Consider the following 27545-nt stretch of genomic DNA (forward strand, 5'->3'; position numbering starts at 1 on the left):
GAAGGATGTAGGGAAAACTGTATCTTAATTCAGTGCTGAAAGTATAAAGAAATTATACCAAATGAAATCTGGTTTGTTTCCCAAAACAGGAAGAAATGTACATCTTCATGGAGTACTGTGATGAGGGCACTCTGGAGGAGGTATCCAAACTGGGCCTTCAGGAGCATGTCATTAGGCTGTACACAAAGCAGATCACCGTTGCTATCAATGTGCTGCATGAACATGGTATTGTTCATCGAGACATTAAAGGTAATGTTGACCAAAAAGGTAATGTTGTTGTTTCAGTGTGGTAGATGAGAGCAGGGGGAAGGATTGGGGCATGTATTTGCATATTTAATGTGCAGTTTCTATGCAGCCATTATTTGTATAAAGCCTTCTATTAAGTTTTCAGTTTACAAGCCATTGGATAGTTTCATGCTTTTTCTTTTACATGTAGATTGTAAAAAACATTCACAATTGTCATTTCAAACTCATAAATTTTGCCCATGATTTATATAGCTTTTTAGAGGTTGTTAAGATTATTGGGGATTTATCTAAACTCAGTTATTAGTCCTTGCAGTTTTAGCACTAATGTACTGAGTTATGTAATGCTGTGTTCCTTCTTGTCTGTGCAAATAAGTGGTGTTTTCTGGAGCTGACAGGCAGTGTACAGTGCTAGAGTTGTGCATCAGAACTTTTCCTTGTGATTCCATTTTACCAAAGAGTTTTGGAATTTCAGATGAATGGCTGATTAAACTTCGTAACAAAACTGTTGTTAAAAGCACTTAAGTGATTTTAGGATATCCCTTTATCTAGTGTTTTTTCCATACATTTATCTTCTCGTGCCTGGCTGTCAGCATTTGCGTACGTAATTAGCAGACAGAAACTGCAGTAACCAAAGGGGGGTTGGGCTTGGCATTTAAGATACCCCGTGTCAGTCCTCATTTCAGGTTCATTTTTCTTTTTCTGCGCCTTCCAACAACATCCTCCATGTCTGGTTATCTTGGTTTTGTTAGTCTGGCATATTTGGCTCACCGGTGGCAGGAGACTTAGGCGAAGGTAGGGGAAGCAATGCACACGATATGTGTGCCCTGTGAATGCTCATTTTGTGCCAAGGCAGTGCAACCCAACGATGCTGGGTTTCTATGTCCCTCTTGCTCACAGGGTTTTGAATCACCGCAGCAGTGTAGGAGCTTCCCAGTTGCTCTTGGTCCTTTGGCCTCGTGCTTCTCATTTGGGAAAAGAACTATCTACGATCCAGAGGCCTTCCACCCAGGTAGGCCACTCTTGAGTCAGTTTTGGCTTTTTTTTTCTAGAAAACACTTTCCCTCACTCCCATTTCCCAGCAATCTTACCTTTTCTGGTTCTCCTTCCTCACCAAAGGTTTCTCTCCAGTTGTGGATTTCCCTTTGTGCTTTTCACAGTTCTCTCCTTGCCCTTTTCTTGATCATTCCTTGTCCAGGTTCTGCTTAGCTGGATTATGCTCTCCTGGAAGCTCGTTGTGATCAAAATCCAAAGCTGGCTGAAGGGATTTCTTTTGTGCTGCTCAGTGTCATTGCTGATATCTGGATATATTTCCAAATAGGTCTTCTGCTCTTCAGGGAAACACATGGAGTGAGAAAAGCTGATTAACAGAGCTGTAATGTTGTGTTACCTGAGAGCATTTCTGTTGCAACAGGTTCCTTATGTCAAATGTTAGAGTGTTTCTTGAGAATAACAGAGGGTCACTGCAGGCACTTCTGTGTATAGACCTTCCTGAAGCTCCATGGCAGAATATAAAGACAGACCACAGAGGGTATTTTTATAAAGGTTACTTGATGCATTGGAAGTCTTTTGCTCATTGACTTCCTTTATGCTGACATTGCATCCCCAAGTTTTCAGGATAACAGCAGTAAAGAACACTCTAATTTTAATTTTATCTCTTGGGTAGACTGGTACTCTTATTTTTCTGATAGGGAAGAGTGACATTCAGACTGTTAAAACTACTTTCCTATGAAAATCTTGCTGTCAGATCACACTAGATCTCTCATGGCCAGTTTGTTTAACATCACCGTCAATCTGTTTCTTTTAGCAGCAGATAAGCAATTCTTACAACGATTGTTTATCTGTATCCTGCAAGACAGCTGTACTTGGTGTCTGCAAGTACCTTGTGCTCAAAAATAGACTTTTGGTTAGCAGTGTCCCGTTGAGCCACCTTTGTCTTTCAGATGCTGTCATGGCATCCAGCTCTGTATGGGTAAAACACAAAGCAAGACAGAGCTGCCAAAACCATTTTTCCAGCCTGTGGTGGTGAGGGCAGACCGAGGGCTGTGTTGGCTGTTTATTGCATTTGGCTGCACTGCTTTTGCTTAGTCTGCATCATTGTTAAAAGCAGGTGGTGCTGGTCTGTAGCAGGAGACTTTTTAATCTCTATTCTGGGTATTGAATATTAATTCCTGTGGCTAAGCTCAGTTTCCTTGGTTAGAGCTGTTTCACTTTGTAAGGAAACTGTTCTGGTCAGTGATGCAGGATGATGGAATGTTTAATGCTGGAGGGAACATGTGGACATCTCTGAGCCCTCTGTCCTAAACAGGGCCAGCCTTAGTATCAGATCCAATGTCAGATCAGATTGCTCAGGACATCGTTGAGGTGAGATATATGTGTATCTCCAGGGATGGAGATGCCCTGTTCCAATGACTGACCTATCCCCACTGTGAAAAGCTTTTCCCTGATAGCTCCCTGGAATCTGCAGAGGTTGCTGTTGTATCCATTGCTGCATGACCATTTCACAGCGTGCCTTTGAGGAGAAAAATCTGTTTCTGCAGTCTTGCTGTCCTCCTGTTAAACAGCAGTAAATCCCCTGCACACACACTCCCCTGAGCATCCCTTCTTCAAGCAGAGCAAGCCCATCTCACAGCCTTTCCTGGTCCATTGGGTGCACCAGCCCTCTGAACATCTTGACGCCACTGTCCTGGGTTTGCTCCAGTGTGTCCTTGTCCCTCTTGTGCTGGAGAGCCTAAAAACAAGACACAGCACTCAAGGTGTGACCTCAGAAGGGCTGAATTGAGAGGAATTAATGAGACCATGCCTGGTGGAGTCCCTTCAGGAGAGAAGGGCATGTTCTTGAAGACTCCTTGGATGAATACAGAAAATAAAAGGATTGTATCTGAAACTTTACCAAATCAGAAACCTCGAATGAGATGCTCTATACAAAAAAGTCTTCATCCAGCTGCTGCTGTAGTATTGTCTTCTTGTAACCTTGTTGTTTGCTCAAAACCTTGTGAAACTCAAAGCTTCTGCAATCCTGTCTTCCTTATGAGCACAAAGGAAGGAATGTCATTCACCAAGAGCTGGAAAACTGCAACAGGACACTGTGAGCATGTGTCATGCTCTCTAAGAGACTGAGAAGGAGAGTATGCGGAAGCTGATTTTCTCATCCAAGGGTAGCATTTGGCCTGCTTGTTTCTTGAATGAAGTTGGCTGCTGCACTGCTTAAGCACTGGCTGTGGAATGTCTGAGCTGCCTCTTTTTCTGGAATTACAGCACAGCCTTTAGTGGGGCTTTTTGTGCTGCTCCATGGACTCACAGGATTTCCACCAAAACCTTTGGACTATCGGGCTAGTGCAGTTTTCGCTGTTCTTAGTATGGGGCTGATTTGGCAGAGGTACAGGGCATGAAACTTGAGTTTAAATGCTTTAGGTTTTGGCTGCTGTAGCAGGAGTGTGGCTTTTGACACCGTCTCTTCACAGCGTGCCCAGGAGCAGCTGTGGTGTACCAGCCCAGGAGGGCTGTGCACAACTGGGCAACTTCCTGCCAAGTGCATCCCGTGGTGGTGCTTCAGGCAGTGCATGTGTAAGGGGAGGGAAGGAACAGATGGGAGTGGTCTCTTTCTGCCATTTCACTCATGGTCTTTGGTTTTATTTTGCCTGTTAGCCATGTGGATGGGAGTTCCGTTCCATTCCCAGTAGCGTTAACTGCCAAGGGTAAAAAAGCATCGGGCGTCTCCAAAGTACTGACCTCTTGTCCACTCTTCTTACACGGGTCCTGCTGCATCTGTGCAGGTTTCATTTACTGCTTTTAAAGACTCCTCCTACAGCCTGGCCTTGGTTTCTGAACAAGCAGATTGCAGGCAGGCTCCAGTGATACAACAGCGGTGGAAGCTGACAGAAAGTGTCTGCAACATGAGTCTTCAAGTGCTGTCTCTGGCTTCTTGCTGAAACTTTGGTTCAGTGCTTTATTCCATGTGACTGTTCCAAGGGCTTTCAGGAAAAAGGCTCACAGGAGCTTTCACGTCAATACTTAGGCTAAATTGTCATTAGTTTTTATTAAAAGGTATAAACTCTAGTTTGCAAGACCTTGGAAGAAGGTTTTGAACTGCATTAAACTGAACTATTTCAGTAGCCTAAATTCAGCACTGCCAGGCTCCATCCACAGTAGTAGTTGGAAACTTCTGTGAAATTCTCATGTTGCTTTCTTGAGGAATGGAGACACAGGTTTCCAGCACATCCTTGGAAAAGTGTTTGCTAGTGAGGACTGTTTTTCCTAAGCTTTTTTCTTTAGGCTAAGTGTACCTGCTTTCTATCTGACAAGCAACTGCTTGGAAACATTGGAAGAGCAGTTGACAGTTCAAAGGAAGAAGCTGTTGCTCTCCTAATGCATTGCCCATACTTGCCCATACAAGCAGCTTTCTTGCATTGCTTTGTGTCTTTCTGGATCTTTCATTCAAGGAGCTGAGGGATGGTCTACCCAACTCCATTACACACACTGTGATTGCAGGGTGACATAGATCCCACTGATGGCAAACTGCAGAATCTATTGAAAGAATTCTGGAGGATGTGCAAGCATCTGACTCCCAGAAGTGGAAAACCATTGCACAAAATGCGGAGATGAGTTGTATTCCCTGAACATTAATTCTTTCAGGACTTGTAACTAAAGCTTGGAATTTTGTTCTGTTAGTGATTTTGCTCATCCATCAATTGCTGTTCTATGTAACACCTCTGGGACTAAATAGTTACCAACTATTGTCAGAGTAGTCAGAGGGAGTCCTTTGAGAAACAGGCAGGGTTTTGGCATCATTGACCTGCACTGCCTTTTTTTGACTTGAGCTTTTTGAGGATTCTTTGTATTCTTTATGAATATCTTGGGGATGCCCAACCAAGTGAATGGGAAAAGGCTATTAGCTAAGACTAACACAAAGGAGGAGCAGCCAAGAATTTCTATACTGCTCAAGGTGGAACAAAAGTGAGAAACTTTGGAAGGTTCTATTGAGATGAGCCACTTCTGAATGAAACTTTTGCATGACATGAGAAGAGGCTGTGTGTAGTGAAATCCCCACTGTCTGCCTACTCCTAGAGTAGGTGAGCAGTTTGTTTTGTGCATACTATCCATCTTTCCTCAAGAAAGGCCACAGCTGAAGCTCTGTTTCTGCCAGGTGATACTTGTGCTTTCATTGTGATACTTGCAGAGTCCAGAATGTGGCCTGATACAAGGGGCTCCTTCTGCTCTACCTGTTTTCTGTTGCTGTCAAAACAAATATTTTGGCAGGATGTTGAATGAAAGAAAAGCACAGGTTGTCAAAACCACTTGGTTTATTTTGTATTGTTCTGTTGAGTAACTGACTTGAAGCCACTTGCAGATTCCCCTTGGAGATTTTTAACTATGCTAGGGAAGTTTGTTCTAGTGTAAGCTGCCAGTATAGCAAGTCATTTTAATGGTATCCTCCTCCAAAAATTACCCTGAAAGTGCAACAGGAGTAGGCACTTGGTAGTATAAGTAATAAAATGCTCTAAACTCTGTTTTGCAAGTCAGCTGTGACCATAAGGCCATTAAGGTTGGAAACACCTCCAAAATTGAGTCCAACCATGGACAAACCACTACTGTGTCAGACAACTAAACCGTGGCACTGAGTGCCATGCCGTGTTGTATCTTGAACACTCCCAGGGATGGTGACTCCACCACCTCCCTGGGCAGCCTATTTCAATGCCTGACCACTCTTTCAGTGAAGAAATTCCTCCTGATGTCCAACCTGAACCTCCCCTGGTGCAGCTTGAGGCCATTTGCTCTCATCCTGTCCCTGGTAGCCTGGTAGAAGAGGCTGCCCCACCTGGCTGCACCCTCCTTTCAGGAGCTGTAGGAGTGATAAGGTCGCTCCTGAGCCTGCTCTAATCCAGGCTAAACACCCCCAGCTCCCCCAGCCTCTCCTCACAGGACTTGTGCTCCAAACCCTTCACCTGCTCTGTTGCCCTTCTCTGGACACGCTCCAGCACCTCAATGTCCTTCTTGTAGTGAGGGACACAGAGCTGGACACAGCACTTGAGGTGTGCCCTCACCAGTGCCCAGCAGAGTGGAACAATCCCCACTCCTGCTGGCCACACTGTTTTTATTGACAAGTGTGATATCATCTGTCAATGGCCTCTGCCAGGAAGCAGCTTCTTCTGAATTAGTGCTCACAAGGAGAAGCACTGGAATTCCTGAAGAAGTAATTTCTTGTAACGAGCTTGTATGGAAAGCTGTTTAATTTGCCTGTCATACTGCTTTTTTTTTGGTTTTTTTTTTTATTTGAACACTTGTCAACTTCCAGTACACTTCATGTTAGCACAAACCCACCAAAACATCTTTAATGCTGTCATATTCCACACTTAATTCACAGGTAAAGATCTAAATGTGAATTCAGCTATTATCCATTGCAACTTCCAAGGCTATATTGAGAAGCCCTCAATTCAGCTCTGGTTTAAACAAGTGTGTCTGTGTTTCCTTATGTTTCTTAGGAGCCAACATCTTTCTTACCTCATCTGGACTGATTAAACTAGGAGACTTTGGCTGCTCAGTGAAGCTGAAGAACAATACCCAGACAATGCCTGGAGAAGTGAACAGTACCTTGGGGACTGCAGGTGAGGAAGCTTGTGCTAGGCAGGTACTTGTTTAGTTTCCATAAAGGAAGATACCTCTGCCAGAAGTCTGGAGTAAAACCTTGTGTTTCAGGGAAACTTGATTTTACCTTAGCTAGTTTTGTGCTTTACATCCAGAAGCCAAAACAATAAGTGAATGATATAATGTGAGAGTTAAAATCATGTTTGTCTGTAACTACAGAGATGCTGGAACATGTGTTTTCTGGGGTTGTATTTTTCTCTGCAGCCTTACTGAAACTGTACTCTTCACTAAACAGCTGCTTAATAGATTTTCAGAAAAGCATGTACTGTAACAGCATTTTCAGTATCACTTTTCAAACTGAAAGACAGTTATGCTGAAAACACAACAAAGAACAAGAAACCAGCAAATGGCAAAACTTAGCAAGAAAACCTGAGTAGTAATTCATTGGGTATTTAAAAAGCATTTGGTTTACCCAGTCAGCCCTTGATGTATATGTTCCCTCTGCTGTATGAACTGATGGCATCATATGTGTTGTTCCAAAGCATACATGGCTCCAGAAGTTATCACCAGAGCGAAAGGAGAAGGGCACGGACGTGCAGCAGACATCTGGAGCCTGGGCTGTGTCGTCATAGAGATGGTCACGGGCAAGGTAGGGATGGTTCATGTGCTGGTGAAAAGCAAACTGTTCTCAGCAGTTTTTCTGCAAATTCTGGTCCTGTTCTCAGCAGTTTGTCACACTCATGTCTGCAAGGACTGGGATGGATTTTCATTTTCTGGAGCACAGAAATACATGCTCTAGTGGGTAACAAGTTACTCACTATAGCTCGCACTTAGCAATGCTGTCACCTGTTGCAGAGGCCTTGGCATGAATATGAGCACAACTTCCAGATCATGTATAAAGTGGGGATGGGTCATAAACCTCCTATTCCTGACAAAGTGAGCCCAGAAGGGAAAGACTTCCTTTGCCACTGCCTGGAGAGTGACCCAAAGATGAGGTGGACGGCCAGCCAGCTTCTCGATCATCCTTTTGTCAAGGTTTGTCTGATGACTTTGGCTGCAAAAACTGCAGATGGGAATGGGGAACAGCTTTTAGTCAGCTTCTTTGTTCTCAGTCATGCCACAGAGGTTGGGACCATGCTGTCCAGGAAAATGGATTGGCAACTTTCCAGAAGCACATGTGTTGTTTCCAGCAAGCATGTGACTATAGGACATGGTGTGCACCATGCAATAAACTTTCACTGCTGTTTTGAAATGCATTATCTTTATGTTAAAAAAGACAAGTCAGGCTCCAACTCGGTGGTAGCTTATTGGATCTGAAGGGCTTTGCAGCAAAAACTTTAGCAAGTACAAATGCATGGGTTTTCAGAGATAAGGGCCCCTCCATAAAAAGTGAAAGCACACACAAGAAGTCTCCCAATCTTCTGTGCAAAGACCTGATTTTCTTTTCAGTTCATACTTAAAGTTAAGATCATACTGAATGTTTTATCTGGCAGCTGCTGTAACAGTCAGCAGTTCTTGCATGAACTATGGCGTGATGCTTTCCCTAACAACAGGCAAATATTCACAGCTACAAATTGAGCTGTATTAGTAACATCTTTTTTGAAGGAGTAGGAGCGCTGTAGTTTATTGAACTCTGTCTCATTTTCCAGCATAAAGTTGATCACTTTGGTATTCTGATTCAGTAGCAGAGTGTTTGGCATCATCACCCATCCCTCATCAGTGCAGCTGTAGCAGATCCATCAGAGGTGGACACTGCTTTAGGCACCTAAAGGATGCATGGTAACAGTGGGAGTGTCAGTACTCCCATACAAACACTTGTAATGCATTACTGTGGAACAAGGAAGAGAAAAAAAAGTTCAAGGTGAAGGTGCTAAAGAAATGGATCCATGATCATCTTGCTGCAGGAGGGAGATGGCTGAGATGGCTGAAGTAATTGCCTTTTGCTTCCTTCGCAGGTTTGCACAGACGAAGAATGAAGTTACTCAATCTCTGGCCTTTTCTATTCTGACAAGATTTGAATCACTACTGTATGTAATATTTACATAAAGACTGTGCTGAGAAACAGTCTGAAAGTTGACCTTAACGAAGACTGCACAAGTGACAGTGTCACTTCCTCTGCTGCTCCTGTACATTTTACCTGGCACATGTTGCTCACGTGACGTGTCCGCAAGTTGGAAGAAGCTGCATGTTCAGTGAAAGTGCCATTACTACTGTATATGGACCAGACCCTTTTGTTCCTTCTCCTGTTTCTCATTTGACTGAGAACTTGTATTGTTAATATGTAGTATTTTTGAACTCTCTAGGTTCAGAAAAATGCTGTAGTGTTATCAGGCGTTATGGACCTTGTTTTTTAATCTGTTTGAGTGCACTGACTGTGAACTTTTACTGGGGTTTTTGTTTATTTGTTTTTGGCAAGCTTCGGATTTGTTATGCACAAGGCTGATTAATGAAATTTAAAAAAAAAAGGTTTTTCTCAATAAATGGTTTATTTTAGGAGATGCTGGTGAAGGGTTTTTCTTCCAAAAGTAAATGTGGGTCTGTGCCACCTTTTAAACTTTTTACAACATTGGGATAAGACTGCTAAGCTGAGCTAACTGGAATAAGCTGCTCTTGTATTGCAATAGTGAGTGTTTGTCAAGTTTCAAGATGAGTACTGTGAGATGTTTCTTACACAGGAGGTAAGAGAAGTAAGGTTCCCCCTTTCATCACCTTCTGAGAAAAGAGGGTGATGGGCAATTCCTGACACTGTCTTTTATCTAAGGGACACCTTCCTTCTTGGATGTCTGCACTATGAACAGGGAGTGCCCTGCATGACATTTTTGTCTTCTAGAAGAGAACTGTACAAGCTGATTCTCGTGTTCTGTTTGGCAAAACCAAGAACCTACTGTTACCTTTTAAAAACTGACTTCTGATCCTGGGCTTTCATTTCCCCACCACACCTCAGTTGTCATCAGCCTCAGAAAAGGAAGAGACACTAGAAGTGGTTAGCAGTTGGAAGAAATAGCCTGCAATGCATGATCTAGTTGATTTTTTTTGACTTGCTATTACAAATAGGTGACTTAAAACTGTTACTTGTAAACATTAGTGCAAGTTTACATATTTCTGTTACAGCTTCAGACTCAAAACAGGTAATTTAAAAATTTTTAATATTTAGTTTTATATTCTAGTGTCTTGTCTCATCTTAAGCCACAAATTCTTGATTAGTCACATGTGTGGTGAGTTGTCAAGGAGATCCCACAAACTCTGACATTCCTACTTAGGAAAGTATGAACCTTGCTGTGTGTGTCACCTGTGCAGGTATTTATGCCCTCACAAAATATAATACTAAATTTAAACAAAGACATCCCCTTCTTTTCAGTGCTCTATTTTCAGCTGTGTGATAGGAGGTATGTTGTCATCCTCAGTAAAGGACTATGAGTACCTGAGGTAGACGTGTCCCCCCAGCTTGCTGTGTGCTTCATCTGCAGTGTAGCAGAGGTATCTGAGTGAGTTGTGTCCTCACTTGCCTTGTTTCAGGTGCCCTTGAACACCAACAGTGGACAGCTTTTAGTGTGACACAAAGGTGACAAACTCTTACCAGTTTGTTCTTGCCAACCAAAAGAAAACTCATTCACTGCATGTTAGCTTTTTATACTTTTATTTTTGTATAAACAAACATTAAGACTAATTTTGTTAAGGCAGTTGTAGAACATACAGTTGCTTGTGGGGATGAGGGGCAAACACTGCTTCCTAATAACCTATGTCATTCTTTTAATACAGTAAACTGGAGAAGTTTAACTTTGGCAAGGACCATTTCTCTGTCTGTCAGTGAGTGCTGGAAGGGCCTCAGTGGTGTGCCAGGACTTGCACAAGTGCTTGGGAGGATGGATCCAGGAGTGGCATGTTTTAAGGGTTGGGCCCAGGGAGAGGGGTATGAAATCATCACTCTTTCAGAAGGATTTACTTGTTTGGTACTTTCCTCTGGGAGAGGGGCACTTGGAGGGAAGGACTAAGATTGATAAGGAATGCCAAATGTCTTCCTTACTGCATGTTAAATGTGTGGCTCAGGAGGGCTGAACAGCCTCTGTCACTCCAGGAATATGTATTTGCTGCTCAGAACTGCTCACCTACCACCCTGAGAAAAGGCCACTGGAGGTCACTGGGCCTGCCAGGTAATGTTCACAGTAAAATGCTACCCTGGAGAGGCCTTTCCTTTCTCCCCTCCCACCAATTTTCCAGCTCTTGTGTACAAGTGGCTTCAGGTCGGGCTTGTTAATGCTACTACAGGATGCAATACTCAGTTTTTCACTGTTAAGAGTGTTACAGCAAATAGAGAGCAGGGCATGTGCTTTATTAAACAGCATTGTAAATATTTCAGTATTTTCTACTCTTGGGCTCTAAAAAGATCTGAGCCCATGTTTCTGTTCATGACACTGAACAATCTGTTCCTGAAAGGTTCAGAACATAAGGAATGCATGCGTACACAAGATGTATGAGGCAAAAAGCCTCCCAAAGCAGTCTCTCACACTGCCTATGCCTTTCTTCATGGTCTAAATGTTACTGCCTCCACTATCCCTCAACTTCAGTTCTTGCTCCATGCTAAAAGCACTACTTGACCTGCTTTTTAGGCTCTGCATATTAAAAAGGTGAGTTTCTAGATTATCTGATGTACTGAATAGCAAATACATATTTCATGGAATAATTAGTACTGTTGTATTAGCCTGTTTCTGGCCTCAGTTTTATTGTATGGAAAGAGCCATGTTTTTATATCAGCTGCTAGAGTAAGACTACTTACTTTCTTCACTAAAGACTGTCTGGTTTAGCTCCATGTCAAGTGAATATGGATTGTCTTTGAAAGTGTCAATCACAACCTCCACTGCTCAGTGTCGGGATCTGTAGACTTCAAAAAACTGGGATTTTTTTCCAATCATATTTGCTGTTAGTTAATGTCCCCTGCTTTCCTTTTTTTTTTTTTTTTTTTCCTGCTTTAAACAAGTTATTTCTAGTAACTTGCAGACCCTTAAATCTAGAAGTTTAAAAACAGGAGGCAGTCCTGAGATCAGTACCAGGAATGTCAAAGCAACCTCCCCTCTTTCCTCAGAGCTTGGTTCTAGTTTTATTTAATTCAGAAGAGTGTCAGTCAAATCAAGACAGACATTAAAAAAAATCAGCCATACCCACTGTCCTAGGTCTCTCTCCTAGTTCCCCCTCCTCCCCAGAAGAAAATAATTTACTATTACTTCAGGCTGGCTGTTATGAGGCACCAAGTAAACTAATTTATCAGAAAAGACAGACAAGCAGGTTAATTAGGATCACAACAGTATGGGTATGGGGCATATTTTGTAATGCACACTTTGCATTATTTCACTACACCATGCCCAGTTATTTTGTTTCCAAAATTGTTAGGATGGCCTGGAATTTTAAGTAGCATTTAAAGCCAAAAGGAATTTTACTACTTCAAGTCTTCCAAACTAAAAATGACATTTACTCTGAAGAATTAGAGTTTTCAGCTATCCCTGGGATGTATGGCCTGGGGAAAGAGAGGGCAGTGGTAACTCAGCTCTGCTCAGGTCACAGAGCCAAACTGTGATCCAGGTTCTGCTGCTGCCAGGCTCCGGTGTGTGGCTGTCCAGGCAGGGTCTGGCTGAAGCTCTGAAGGGCCCATGTAGTGCACACTGTGGGAACAGGCTCTGCATGTACAAAACTCTGCAGTTCTGCCAGCTCAGCAGAGCTGCTTCAGTCCAACACTGCTATAACCAAGCACAGCATCCCGCTGTGCTGTGCTTAAACACTGACAGATTATGGTTGTTAAACTGTGTGAGCTACACAACTATCAAGTTTAATCATCTTGTAACAATCTTCTGACATTAAAGCTTGCACCTCTGGTTAATTTCCAGGTAGAGTCTCTTCATACAAGCACACTGGAATTTTTTTTCCTTCAAAACTTAAGACACTTCATAGGAAAACAAACCAACCACACATGTGCAAACCTGTTGTTGAGAGTATACGAAGGAGTGCATCCTTCCAGCGTGTCATCCAGCCCAACCAAACCCCAGAGAAAAACAACAGGAGCACAAATTCAGATATGCACGGCAATTACTCATCCTTGGATCTCACTTGAAGGACCGTGATATGCACTTAAGAGTTTTCAGCAGTTGCATTTGTTCCCTTTGGATTGAAGCAGTCTCTGAAGGTGCTACTTTTGTTTCTGCTTGTTGTCATTGTTGCCATAGGTGGAGCCCTTGTTAATCTCCGTAACCCCGATCATCCATCTGACACCGACAGAAGCTGCAAAACAAACCCAGTTAACGCTGCTTGAGGCACGGCCTGCACATCTGTACTGGTGTAGCAGCATGAGAGAGACCTGGGATGAGAGAGGCATTTGATGCTCCCACACCTCCACATCAACTTATTTGCCTGTGGCATCTCATGAAGGAAGAGCCTCAGGCTGGACTCATCCCCTCCCATCAGCAGGGCAGAGGCTACAAGAACAGGATGGGTGTCAGAGGCACAGGCATCGCAGCCCTGCGTGCCAGGGGAAGGGAATTCTGCTGGCTTTCAACAGCCCCTTGTCTGAAAGAGCACAAACAAGTGCAAGGAACTTCCGATCTTGATAAACAAAAAAAAAAAAGTAAGCTGTGGTATTTGTTAATGGTAGCTCATGAAAAAGTCCATTACAAGAAAACAGGTTAATTTAAAAGACTTTTATAGATGATTCAGTGGTAATAATTTACCATGTGCAAGGATTATTTTATTTATTTATCTGTAGCACTTAAAGTGATTAAGTTGAATGCAGCTTAATCTAAACTCCTTCCCTCACACTTTTGGTTTCTTTGTAAAGGGGCTCTTTACCCAGAATCTGTTATTCCTCAAGGGCCTGCTCAACTACTGTACATGTTCAGAACTGCCATGCTTCTTTCAGGCCTAAAGCTATCAGGGAAGTCACAAACATCTTCCCTCTGCTCAGAATGCCTTCCAAACTAAAGGAACCCAAACCAAACAAACCTAGAAAGCCACAGGCCTCCTCTAAAGCCTCCAAATCCCACTGTCTTTCTGACTGATGGTGACAGTAAAGTGAGGTGCTCTGGATGTCTCATTCCCATCAGCATTTACTTCTCTGAGATGACTCTGGACAAACTCTCACCAGCCAAAGGACTCTTTATGGTTAAGACATGCCTGAGATCACCAAGAGGATCCAGAGGTTTCATCCCACTACCAGGCATCCCCTGTGAACCACAGGGCTGATCCAAGGCTGTGTCCTGGCATTTGCTGCTCTCCAGCCCTGGAAGGGGAGGGGTCTGGCAGCTGGCACACAGTGCTGCCCTGTGCTTCACCAGCTGCTGTTGGCACAGGGCCACAGAGAGCCCCCACTGCAGACTCCTGTGCAGTCTGACAGCAAATTGGCAGCTTTTCCAGGGCAATGGTTACTGGATGCCAGGGATGAGTGACACGTGATGTGACAGCGTGGCTGGACACTGGGAAGCTGGTCTGCCCGTGGGGCTGCCCTCAGGTCCTGTGGATGCCAGGAAAGCAGGGCCTCTCACAGGGGCGCAGAGCTGTGCAGGGAACAGTCCAGAAAGGGAGCTGGCTCTGAGGGCACTCACTGCCACTGACACTCCACTGTCACGCTGTGGACAGACACACACACACTGAGACAAGCAAAGGGCTTCACTCTCACAGACAGACAGACAAGAAAGAAAGAAAACCATCTCTGACATTTAACTGGCCATGAGCTGGGGAACATGAGAAAGATCCAACGTGTAGCCTGCAGTCTGGGATCATAACATAATGGTAAGCACGAAATCATTAAGATTTTTAACCACAAGGATAGAAACAGCATCTGGAGATGGACACAGAGCATAAATAAGAGCAGCTGTTACAGCAGGCACACACCATGCTGGGGACTTCATCCAGTTCCAAGAATGCCTGGACACAAAAAACAACTAGTTCAGCAGTTCAGATGTCCTTTTTTGTCCTTTGCTCCCTGGCAGAAGCTGCCACTGCCTTCTATGCCCATTTCACCTGTAGCCCTCAGCACCCTGGGGAAGGTGGGGTGCAAGGAGAAGAGGACTGCTCATGTTTGCCAAGCCTTGGAAGCAAAGAGGGGAAAGGCTGGGCTGGTCTGTCCCTGCAGTGTCACCACAGCTCTCCTGAGCCTCAGTGCAGACCTGGGAGATGCCTTCACATTTAAGGATTTATTCACTTCTTGTTTTACATTATTCACTTCTTGTTTTACATAAAACTGTAATAAGGCTTTTTACTTCAAGAAAGGGGAGAAAGAAAGGGAGATCAAGCAGTAACTAATCAGCAGTGCCTAACTTCATAGCTGTGAGGGTTTTAGACCACCCTGAGAAGTGCATGAGAGAAGCTATTGGCTGAAGCATCCTTGAACTATTCCACAGCAAACTGAGGTAACTGAGCTCCTGCATCTTTGTGCCCACCACTACTCAGCATTCAAAAGATGCAGGAGGTTGCTGAGGACCTGCTCTGCCTGCTGGAGTGCTGGGGATGAAGGAGGGCTGAGCTGACACTGTCAAGAGAGCCAGGAGTGTAATCTTTCTTGGAACACATTTTAGCTCCAAGAAAATCACCACCTCCACATGTAGTATCTCATCCTTCAGCAAAACCTTAGCTCAAAGGATTTCCACCTTTTCTCTTACTACTCAGGATTTTTTTCTCATCTGTTGCCCTGCCTTTATACTACACAGCAAGTGCTATAAGCAGCACAGCAGGCAGGGGCATAAAAATATCCCACATATAGTTTGCACTTGAGTTATATAGGTTATGCATTGAAATTGAGATTTGTACAACTAAAGACTGTATGAATGGTCGACATTTCCATTGAGGGCCTATCCTACATACTATGAAGGAGAAGAAACAAGCAACACTGACATTAAAAAAAGTAAACAATCCACCCCAAATCCCCCAATTTCTAGGCACCAGGCTGAAAGGCCAGACTATCTGGCAGCTCCACCAAAAGGCAGAATGGACACAGGCATGATCCTGCACATGGTTTGTACCCTGCTGTAAATCTTACTACAGCCCTGCTGGCCTGTCCCCTCCTCACCTTCCATTCAGCTCAGCCTGCAGCAGTGCCAGCCTCGCTGCCCAGGCCACACCGTGCTCCAGCCCCTGCTCCACACTCTGCTCCAGGACACTGGGATGTCCCCAGGGCTGATCCCATCCACAGAGCACAGCACACACACAGCAGCTCCCAGGAATCTCAGCTGGCTCATCCCTACTGGCACTCAGTTCAGAGGGAACGCTTCTCTCACCGAGAGCTGCTCTGGAGCTGCTGGCCCTGTGCCACCAGCCCAGATGCCACCGTGCTTTTAGCATGAAACATGGAATAGCTGCTGCTCCCTTAGAAACCTCTCACCTTCTGCATGCACTCCCCTTTTAACTGCTGCTGACAGCTTTGCAATAAATTACTTCTAGAGCATGAAGGGTGGGTGTCCTCCTCAACATAAGTTATCAAAACATGAAAGGCCACCCAGCATTTGGTTCTCTGAAGCCAAATGAGACTGGGGAAGCAGGAGGAGGAGAAAAAAGAAGAAGCTGCTGTCATGTACAGATACTGACATTTGACAGACATGCCTATGCTTCAGCACCAAAATATCAGCACCAATTTTTAAACAGTTCTTGTGAGCTAAGTACCTAAATCTCTAGCCATGTGTCCTGCAAAACTAAAGCTGGTTTTCAAAACACTTTTGTTCCTCAAACTACTTGAGCATTTATCCTCTGGAGCAGCGACTGCCTTGTATTGATTCAAGCAGTTTCACAAAGGGCTCCCAGGCCCAGAGCAGCAGTAAGGTATGAACACAGTGTGATGACTTTTGGGAGTATAAACAGCCAAACTGCTGCACAGCAAAGCACAAGGGGACAACATTCACAGCATAAAGAAATGCCGTTTATTTAGGGCTGAAAGAGTTTGAGCTGAACCAAGCAGAGCTGTACACACATGGGTTATTCATTCTTAGACCTCAGAGCTAGGTCTGAGGGATTACAGTCCTTCCACTCCAGCTCAAGTGGAGCATTTTTCTTAGAGCTCTTTCCACCTGAACAGCCAGTTACTTAAAAGCCAGTCAGTGTTTTACTGGAGAGCACAATAAGCAGAAATTATCCAAAGGACAAATGACAACCTAGAAACAGTGCAGAGGGTACCCAGTGAAAGGGCCTCCCAGTTACTCTGCTCTATCACAAAAGCTTCATTTTGTGCTTATCTGCACCTGTATCAGGTACTGAAACCCACCCTTAAAAACAGCAATCTATTACAATGGGCTATTGGGGACTGCAGTAAAGCTCCTGATTCTGGAGCATCAGGTGAGCTGTCAAAGCGCCAGAGCAAAAAACCAAACCACAACCTGTGTGCCTCAGTTATAAACAGTGAGAAAAGGTCTGCTAGGAGCAATGGGAAGAGCTGATTTTGTCATCTGATACATCCCTCCAGTCTGCAGAAAAACCTTCCTTTTACATTGTTAAGCCACCAGGTACCAATTACCAGTCCCACTGTAAGGACAGCAAACACAATCCTCCCTGCTTTGCTACACACTGGCTGTGCCTGCAGGCTGCTGGAGCCTTCTGGTAGATCCAGTATTACAGATAACCTGAGAATAAATCCTTTGGATTATCACTGCAGTCAAGAGATGACTCAGAGCAGCCTACCTATTAACCTTTCCTTGTGGCTAGAAGCAGAAGAAAGGTAAGTGGGGAACAAGAAAAGGGGAAAGAAATGAAAAGAAGGTCGTTTTTGCTGTCTGTTCTTGGTGGCATCACAGCTTTTTTCCTTTACAGGTTCTTTCTTTTGCTTCTTGATAAAGAAATGATGTGACCTAGGTCACTAATAGCAAGATTGTATTAGGTTTAGGGGGCAGGGTGAGGGGTGTGGTGTCACCCAGCTAAATTATAAAGGGCTAAATCCAAAACCATCACAAATGCTACAATGTCCAACAGTAAAGCAGTGGGCCCTGAGGTTAAACTCCAGAAACCCTGAATAATGGTGTGAGGCTCCCTGTGGAGGGTACACAAGGCATGAAGCACTTTGAAATGGCACCCAGCCAACTGGTCTGCTGAGGGGAGAAACTGAATTAAGAGAAAAATGCTGAAGGAAAGATGACAAATTCAAAACATTTTGCAGTAGCTACACTTCAGTGCACCATTAGGCCATTGTTCCAAAACCCAGCACCAAACAGACTACGCCAGTTTTTTTTTTCCTATCAGAAAACTCACCTATTATAATGACAAATGCAAAACTAGCCAGTGTCAGTGATGATCCACTGTTGATCATGTTGATGAGCAGCTGGAACAAAGGGTATAGCAGCAGTAAGGCCCAGAAAAGCCAGTTCAAAAGTGTCCATGGCCGACGGGGTGGCACCGTCGGGACTGCTGGGTAGGTTCCTGTGCGGTAATATTCCTCCTGGAATGCATCCTGGCAAAACAAAGGAGGGCAACAATTACATCCCCATCTGCCAACAAAACCAGCCATCCCTGCCTTTGATGTTCCTCCTTCTGGAGGCCTGTAACTACTGGGGAAGATCAAAGACCAGCTGATGGCTGGAAAGCCTGTACTTTGAAGTCAATGAACACAGAGTCAAAAAAAAAAGAAAGGAAAAAAAAAAAAGAAGGGGAGAGCATACACTGCTGTGTGAATACTTTCCTTCTCCGACGCACAGCAACCTGAAAAATGCCATACCTGGAGAGCACAGCAGCCGAGGAAAACAGGAGGGATGATGGGACATACACTCCTGCAGCAGTGCAGACATCACTGCTGAACCTCCTGCAGGAGCCACAGTGCCCAAGCACTGCAGGTAAGCCAGGGAAGTGTCTGGGCTCCATCTTCAGCGGCATCTCCTGTTCCCTCTTGTTTCCTCCAACTGCTGTCCTCAAACAGCACCCACAAACCTGTCAGAGAGGGTGACCAGGCATCATTTTGTCCCACACTGCGAAGAACACCACCCCTTCCTGCCTTTGTCCCAGGGATGAAGTCTTGTTTACCTTGTCCCCATGATGCCTGTGGTAGGAAGTTTGGGTGCTGAACCTCCCTAGAGGCAGTGTAGTGTGTCAACAGCACAAAATCTCTCACTGGCTATGAGCATATGACTTGACCTTTAAGTATAACACAAGGAGGATAGTGGGGTGGGGATTGTTTTTTCTGTTTTCCACATGGGTGAATAGCATTGCCTTTACTGATCTCACCAATCCAAGATATCAAAAGTGGGTGGGGGAAAAAAATCCTCCCTCTTTGTTAAAAGCAAAGATTATTAATCTGTGTTATCACAAAAAAAACCTGGCGGAATAATGAAGTCAGCATTAGATTGACATAAAAAAATTAATTTAATCAGAATGAAGTATGATATTTCTTTAAAGAAAGGATTTTTGGTTTCTAAAACTTTTAGGAAAGCCAAGATGAATCAACCAAAAGACTATTTTTTTTACTATGCTATGATTTTATACTTACACTCCAGTTGACACAAACAATGACTTACTTGATAGCAACTTGAGCAATTACAAGCTGTTACCACTTTGTCTATTTCAAAATGAACATTCAGCTTTTATGGGATTATGCAGTAACTGAAGCACTGCCCTCTCTTTATTGAGATTACAAAAATTGTGTTTTACTGATGTGAGCTGGACTGTAGTGGGATCACTGTGGCCAATACTGAGCCATCTTCAACACAGCTCACAGTGTATGTGGTTTTCTTCACAGTGCAGTGAAGACTGCTTTAGAACACAGAGCTACTCATCTGCAGAAAACTGAACTTACTATATACAGTCAGGTTTCCAAATGCTGGTATTACCCAGGAATGTGAAGAATTCCTGACTATCGCTGGCATTGCCATTAGAGGGCCTGCTACTACAGAGAGCAGGAGAGGCTCCCTTGACACAAGCACAGCAGGGCTTTCTTTGTTGGCTCTGCATGGCATGAGGGGCAGCAAAACCACTGACCACACCTCACTGGGAGGCTTGAGACAGATGGAAAACAAATACAAAAGGCAAAACAATGTCAAGGCCAACAGCTCCACCACACTTCCCACTGTTGTGGGGAACAGCTCTTCAGTTACTATTCCTTACCTTTAAATACATTCATTCACTTGCAAAAGGCATCTATGGGTTCATCTGTCCTGAAAGCTTTTGTGAGGGTGCCTATGATACCCAGCAACAAGACAGACTTTAAACAGATGATACACCTCACCATTTCCCCAAATCACCGTACCCACATTAGCTTCCTTTCATTCCTCTGCCTACAGAGCTTCTTTTTGGTTTGTAATGAATTCCATCCACGCAGGTATCACATTCCAACACGGAAACATGCTCCCTCTGCTGCCCCCAGCACATTTAAGCTACTTCAGACAGTGAGGTAATGCAGTGAGGGCAAGTCAGGGAACATCCATCTCCTCGTGAGAGGCTGACTGGATTCCTCCTGTGCATTCCCACAGGAGGTCTGACAGCACAGGTATGCTGCTGCCCCTTCGTGAGGAAGCCCACAAACAATGAGGATCCAAAGGAAGCCAACAAAGAATGAGGATCCAAAAATATATTCTTTGTTCCCAAACACTGGAGTTGTGTACACTGCTCCTCTTCAGTCAGGATTTGCTGATTCCTTAGGACATTCCTGTATATATTTTCAGGCCCTGTTTTCCAAGCTTCTTTAACAAGCAAGAAGAATTAGAAGCTTGCTTTCTTTTTAATGAAAATTAAGATTTTCAAACAGAACTTCTATTTCAGGTGCTGAGGCTATAATGAGGTAAAAAAAGAAAACAAACATGAAAGGACTAGCAGAGTTGTGGTTACTACATGCTACCTCTTCAGACCTGGCAAAAAGATCCTCAACCCAGTCCTTGTTAAAGTCAAAGGGAGCCTTTCTAGCAATGGCAGTTAAAAAAAAGTAAAAGAGATAAAAAGAGAAGGCAATGTGCAACCCAAATTGAACTTCTGTCATAATCTGGAACTTACTGATACAGTGCTGGCCATATGTGGAAGGAGAACAGTGTTTGCTTTAGAGCAGCAGCACAATGCCACTGTTTATCTGGCAGGACTCTGTTCAACTGTGTCTGTAGCAGTGACTAAGCCAAAAAATGAAGAGACAAGTAGCAAGAACATAAACACAACAGGCTCCCACAGAGAAGTATCTCAGATTGAGGTACATGTAGGTGAGAGCAGACAAGGAGGAAAAAAGAAAAGAATAAGCTTTTCTCAAAGACTCTCATTCCTTTACTAATGTCAGTACGGGGAAATAAATATATTTTAAAAAAATTTCATGTCCCTCCATGTCCAGTAACTGCTGGTTTCATTACTCATTCCAATAGCTCTGCAATCCTGATCACTCTGAGTGCACAGGCCTTGACCTCAGTACCTGTGGCACTCTCCAGCCACTGAATCGTGCCACTACAGCATAATTCAGCACATTGTATGTGAGTCTTGAGAAACTTCTGCAAAATTATTAAAATTATTGAGAATAAGCAACAGCACAGGGAATCATGTGTGTTAAAATAGGGTCTCTGCTTTCCAGTAGCATGCACAGCTTGTCTGACTTTGAAACAGCAAGTGAAATGCTGCAAGCAAAACAGACAAAGCAGGGGATGACTGTGTGTCTTGCAATGAATTACTGCCCTTTGAATAACAAATTTTTACATTATATCACAAATATTTTCTGACTCTGAAGATGACCTGAAACAGAATTAATTTTTGGAAACAGCACCTGGGAGGCACTGCTGTTTGTTATCTGACCTAAGAGCTCATTATCTTTTTAAGATGCAGGGCGGAATGGTGAAAAAAAAATGTATTTTTACCCTGCAGGTAGGCTTTCATCATCTCAGAACTCTGGAAGAAGTTGTCCCTGCTCTATATTCTGCCAGTGTGATTTTATAAAAACAAGGGCTTCAGTAAACCAGGAGTGACTGCAGTGAAGTAAGTTTCACTAAAGTAAAAGAGCTGGAGAAAGAGAAACCTGCTGCCCTCAGAGAAAAATGAAAATCATCACAAAAAATCCCAAACCAAAACACAAACAAACAGCTCCCCTCAGCCTGCATCAATCAAAAACATTCACATAACCAAAAAAGGTTTTAGTGGAATGGAAAACTGAACACAGCACAATTCACTCTTGGATGCAAAACTTCACTCCTGCACTTAAATAGGAAACCAGAGACTTAACCAACCAGCAAATGAAGTTGTCATGAAGAGTACTATGATATATTGTACAATATAACATTATGAAGCATAGATGTACCTTCTGTTAGCACTAGAAGCAACTGAGTGTTTGTCAAAGAGGGAATAACAGAAAAATCCTGGAGTGAATTATTGCAACTATATAATAAAGGATTGAGGAAAACAATCACCACATTCACACTTATGCTCTTGTCTTGCAAACGTCTGAATAGTTCTCAGGGACATGAAACAGGGCTACAAAGGCATGGCAGCAGAAAGTGGACTTTGCAATGCTGAGCAGAAGGACCATTTACACACACATGGGCTGTGGGTAACAGCCTGCTTTTCTGCAAAGGTGCTGGGGGCTGTGCCTCAATCAGGTGTTAGGGGCACAAACTTTGAGAAAGGGCATCAGAGGCAAGGGGAGCAGACCTACAAGTGAGGTCTCAAGACATATTTACTTTCCACATTCCTGTAAGCAAGCTGCTTAGAGGAGCTATAAAGTACAGCAGAAACAGGGATGGTTTGAAACAGAACTGCCAGGGCACTGTCAATGTGGTGTCTGGGAAAAGCACGACAAATGGCACAGCAGAATTTTGCTGTCCCAGTGAGAGGAAACCAGAGCATAGCTATATTCTATAATTTCGAAATCCAAAGCACTGCTGCACTCCAGTCTGAATACATAACTTTGATCAAGGTATTCAATAAAGTGAGCTGCCAGGCCCTCATGGCGTGCATACCTATGACTCCTGCTGACTGAAATGGCAGTGCTGTGTGCATCCAAAAAGCACATTCCCCAACAACTATCTCCAACATTCATAAAACCAGCCCAGAAGAAACAGATTCTGAAAGATGAAAGATTCATATGGAAGCATTTGCAAAGGAAAAAAAAGAATAAAAACCCCAAACCACTGGGCATCTACAAATACAATCATTATTATTCTCTCCCCATCCAATGAATCAGGAATCTTAAATGCATGCCTTCTTAACCCACAGTGTGAAAACAATTTATCAGCCTGTTCTTTTAATGCTGGATGTCTGCATTGGTAAAAAAGGCAGGGTAAAACAAGGGACAAAAATTTTAATACACTAAAGAATAGATCTTATTTAGCCCACAAACTGCTTCTTGATATTTAGAAGGTTTCTTCTAGGGAAAGAAGGTCTTTCTACCAATCAGAAGGCAGTAAGACAATTTCGAGTTTTGTATCCTTATGCCATTTTCTAAAGAAGAGGCTTAAAACTGCTCTAGAAAGTCTTGTTTAAGCTTTCTTCCTGTTGCTCTATGTACAAAACAAAAGAAATCATGACTGGAAGCACAGGATCAAGTTTGTAGTGCAACAGAGAACTTACCCTGTAGAGAAACAGAGCACTTACCCTGAAAGCCAAAAAAGCCAACACACTCCCAGCCTCCAAACTGGGACACTACACATGCACACTGGAAAGGTCTATTAGCACTAAAAGTAACTAGTGGCTTGTAAGTGCTGTCTTGATAAAAAATCCAACCTTTTCTTGATACAGTTTGTGGAGCCAGGTAGAACATTCCTGCTCATCTTCTGGGACATCCTCTAGTGGAATCCGCCTGCCAATGGTAAACAAGAGAAATTGAAGAATATTAAATACTTTGACTTTCATGGACAGCACTCACATTATACAGACAGATTATCTGACAGTAGATACCACATTTTCCACCTTTTTTAACTTGTGCAGCACTTCAAGAAGCAAACATGGGGGAGATTTTGAAGGAATCTGTGATAGTCCCCAACTACTTGCCAAAACAAATTTAGCCATGAGGTTTACCCTGCCTGTAACAGCTTTTCAGGATGTGTGAGCAGCTATCCTGAGCTGAGAAAAGCAATTTCCATGCTATGCCAGACTGCCTTGCAGCAGGCTGGAATGGTACAAAGGGAGACCCAGCAAGAGGAACCCCTCTGCTCTGCTGGAGCTGACACCCACAGGCAGGGTTCTGTGAACACCATCCAGCCAGGCCATGTACACCAAACACAAGGACACCAGGCTGAGCTACCACATGGGAAGAGGAATCAAGAGAAACTTTCTTTTTACCCTTGGACAAAAACAGTTCCAAAAAAAATACTTTTTCAAACAGGTAGAAAAGGAGAAGTAGAAAGAAAAGGTCAGCCCTTTCCACTTCATATTGCTACCCAGGATAATGGAACTGGACCAGCTTGTTGGTCCAAGATAGCTCTTTAAGGGGTTATGATGAACTTCTGATCACTTGCAGCATCACTTTTAGGTTCATGCTCCAACCCTACATCATCCCATGCCCTGAGTGCCTGTAGCACAGGTGCTGCTGGTAGAACCTCACGTGGGAATTGGCTCTGTCCCATTAAGATCATGGGAAGCCATTAGGGTATTTTTAATTTATAGAAACCTTAATGAAAGGAATCTAGGTAATGCTTTTTCTACTAAACAATCCCCTTCTTGGTAGGGGGGGCACTGCTGTCAAATATATCAACAATGACACCACCAGACAGCAAAGTCTGAGCCTGACCTTCACCAGAGGAACTGGAACTGTCTCTGGAACTCCTGTGCCAGAGAGGTGTAAAGCAACTCCACCTGAACACTTAGGTTGTGTTTGGTATTCTGGCCAAGTGAGTGAAAAGAGACCCCAGTGCTGCTGCTGAGCCAACCCACAAATGAGTAAAAAATAAAAAACAAAAAGTTCTCTAGACATTTATGGACTCCTCACATAATCACAGAACTTTACCAGAAACACTACCCAACCCATATGAATTTTTATCTGAAGTTCTGTGAAGCCAGGTTGGTAGAGATCTGCTTTCTGTTATCCACTTGAAAACATTCCCTTATTTGACCAAGTGTGATTTCAAGTACACACTCCTGCTTAAAAGGAATTAAAATATGGATTACTTGCCTTACATATAAATCTGCATGATATTTCTTTCCATTTAGAACTCCCAGCAATGTTGGATTTTCATTATTTCTAAAATTAAGGGTAGAATCATAGACTGCAGAAACTACAAGAAGAAAAACAGGTTATGTGTTTACTGTAGTAATACAATGGAAATAAATAATTCTCTCTCAGACAAGGAGAATATTTAAGGAAGTCATCAGCAATAGCACCACAGTTTGAGCTGTCACCAAGGTAAAAACGACAATAGAATATTCAACATGCAGGTTTTCTGAAGCCAAATAACAAGTGACTCTTTCAGGAACTGCACCTCCAGAATGGAAAGGTTTGCTCTTCATCCACCCTTGCCTCCTTCCTCATCAGGTGCAGTATGACAGCTTCTGACAGAATACACCTGGGACTTCCTAGGAGTCAAATGGTTGCAGAACTGTTACCTTTTTCAGCTCACTGGGAATCAACAACTGCCCCCTAAATCTGAGGAAAAAACCAGGCAGATACACATTTTATAAACAATGAGCAATATATACCCTCTGACTGAGAACAGGTGAACTGTGTGTGAGAGACCTCCTGCAGCAGCAGGGCTGAATGCAGCCATGAATGGCCCCAGTTCGTGTCCATTGGTTGTAACTCAGGCACTTGCTCTAGGGCAGAGGCAGAGAGAGAATGACACACCACACCTTGTGTGAGCTGGATGCTGCCATGAGAACTTGCAGATGTGAGAAATAGAACATGGAAGTTCTGCTGAACAAAACTGCAGCCAAACTTTCAGCACCAAGAAAACTGCACAGCTCAGGACTGGTAGGAACAGTAAAACCATTTGCAAAGGCTGATGGCAGATAAACTAAAAGAGCAGTCACAAGCAGCTGCTACAGAAAAAGCATTCACTGTTTAGAACCACATGAATAACTGCAAAAGAGTTTATTTGAACACATCCTTAGATACACTATTTTCCTGATGTCACAAAATTACCAGGGAATGATTCATTTTTCTGATACTGAAATCAGTTGTGCATCATGGTATGAACTCTGAGTGCAATGACAGCAAAACAACTTCCCTATTTTTTGTCACAAATGTGACTAAGAAGCATTTTCATGTGTAGCCTGATGTATTTTAGGCTTTCTGCTCTAAAGTTTTGCAATAATTAATAAAAATGCATGTGGTGAACCTTTATTGTGAAACCTCTTGACGCACCTAAGAAGGACTCATTACACAGGACAGATTTGCTCTTGGTTTTGAAACCTCTCTAGCTATGAGAGATAAATATGGTTTGGTCTCATTCAGCTCCCAGAAACTCACCACATCATTTGTTACTGCAAAACTGAATTCATAGTGAAGCCTGGCTTCAGTGCTGAAAGTAAATCCTGAAAACAAAGGCCAAACCCTTGTCAGTGCAAAATGACTCTGTCCCTCACTAACAACTCCATTCTTTTCCTACTACAGTTGGGTTCTTAGCTCAAACTCAAAACTAAAAAACAAGACAAAATCTACTTCAGGCACACTACTCTCAATGTAAAACACAAGTATGAAATTACTTTTTAAAAAATCAATTATCAGCCTTCATTTTTAAGCTTCTTAGTGTAGAAGGATTTTACTAATCTACTCTAATTTACTAATCCAATGTAATTGAAGGAAAACAAGAGCTCAGTTTGGTTTATACAGTGTAAGCTTCTTAGTTTATTCTTTAATAGCATGAGATTATTCTAACAACAATAGGGATGCAATAAAGCAAAGTATGATATACACAACACTTTTTCTTCCATCTCTTACAAGGCATCTACATTTGAGTTTTTGTATGAATTGGGTTTTTGTTGAGACACATTGGAAGATGGTCCTCCTGTTCTGAAAAAACCTTCTGTGGAGATGGACAGTAACATCTGTATGTGCTGACAGTCTTACACAGAGCTTTCCTTTTCTCCAGGGAAAAAAAAGCTATTCCAGTTTCCAACTGGTCTGTAGTTTAACATTCAGTCTAATATCTTGTAATAACACATTGAAATCTTTTGGGGCAAAGCAGTGCCAAGCCCAAGACAATGATACCAATGTGCAGGAGTAAACAGACTTCTGTTATCCAGATGTAACTGAAGATAACTAAAGATTTTAGCTTTCTCATTCTGAGAGCGCAGGAAAAGAATAACAATGGAAGTGTCCAAGAAAAAGGCTGCATGAAATTAAAATCTGCCAGAAAGCATCCACAGTCAAAGAAGCACTAGCACGCTGTGTGACATGCTGAAACAGGTTATCATTAAACATGGATTATGTAATTGCATAATCAGAACTGGACATCTCATGACTTTCTTACCCAAAAGCTGAAGAGACCAGAAAATTCACATTGTAAAACAAGAGAAAAAACCCCTCCAAAGTATCCTGAAAACACTACAACTGTCTCACTCTCAGATTAATACAAGCAAAATTTAAGAAGTTTTGCTTCAATTGTGTAATATTTTTTCAAAGGAGTTATATCTCAGAATCTCTTTTTCATTAAAAACAAAACACAAATATTTTAAAGCTCTTTCTGTCAAAAAACCGATTAGGTTTTTGTTTTTGATTTTGTTTTCTAATCTCTGCTCAGCTTTTTTGCCATCTCATTAACTTTGGGTTTCGTCTACAGCATTCTGACAGAGAGCTAAGTACTTAAGAATTTAAGATTTAATTTCTTAACTTCAAACTAAAAAATAAATCTTTGGATTACATATCTAGAGAGGATTTT

General features: G+C 42.9%; 2 protein-coding genes across 6 annotated transcripts in view; one reads left to right on the forward strand and one right to left on the reverse strand.

Moving 5' to 3' along the window:
* The window catches only part of MAP3K4 (mitogen-activated protein kinase kinase kinase 4), a 62851-nt gene extending 53527 nt beyond the window's left edge, over window positions 1-9324 (forward strand). For all 5 annotated transcript variants that reach the window (XM_058019857.1, XM_058019859.1, XM_058019856.1 and 2 more), the window contains 5 exons: window positions 90-249; window positions 6726-6848; window positions 7371-7477; window positions 7684-7863; window positions 8784-9324. In XM_058019857.1, the coding sequence (XP_057875840.1) occupies window positions 90-249; window positions 6726-6848; window positions 7371-7477; window positions 7684-7863; window positions 8784-8804 (591 nt within the window). In that variant the 3' untranslated portion in view covers window positions 8805-9324. The remainder of the gene's footprint in view (window positions 1-89; window positions 250-6725; window positions 6849-7370; window positions 7478-7683; window positions 7864-8783) is intronic.
* Window positions 9325-10453: 1129 nt separating this feature from the next.
* AGPAT4 (1-acylglycerol-3-phosphate O-acyltransferase 4) overlaps window positions 10454-27545 on the reverse strand; it is a 68826-nt gene continuing 51734 nt past the window's right edge. Inside the window, exons 7-10 of the mRNA XM_058021023.1 lie at window positions 24842-24944; window positions 23455-23530; window positions 18037-18235; window positions 10454-13095 (exon numbers count right to left, since the gene is read on the reverse strand). Coding sequence (XP_057877006.1) covers window positions 13004-13095; window positions 18037-18235; window positions 23455-23530; window positions 24842-24944 — 470 coding nt within the window. The 3' untranslated portion in view covers window positions 10454-13003. The remainder of the gene's footprint in view (window positions 13096-18036; window positions 18236-23454; window positions 23531-24841; window positions 24945-27545) is intronic.

Source organism: Melospiza georgiana, chromosome 3 (genome assembly GCF_028018845.1).
Source record: "Melospiza georgiana isolate bMelGeo1 chromosome 3, bMelGeo1.pri, whole genome shotgun sequence".
NCBI lineage: Eukaryota > Metazoa > Chordata > Aves > Passeriformes > Passerellidae > Melospiza > Melospiza georgiana.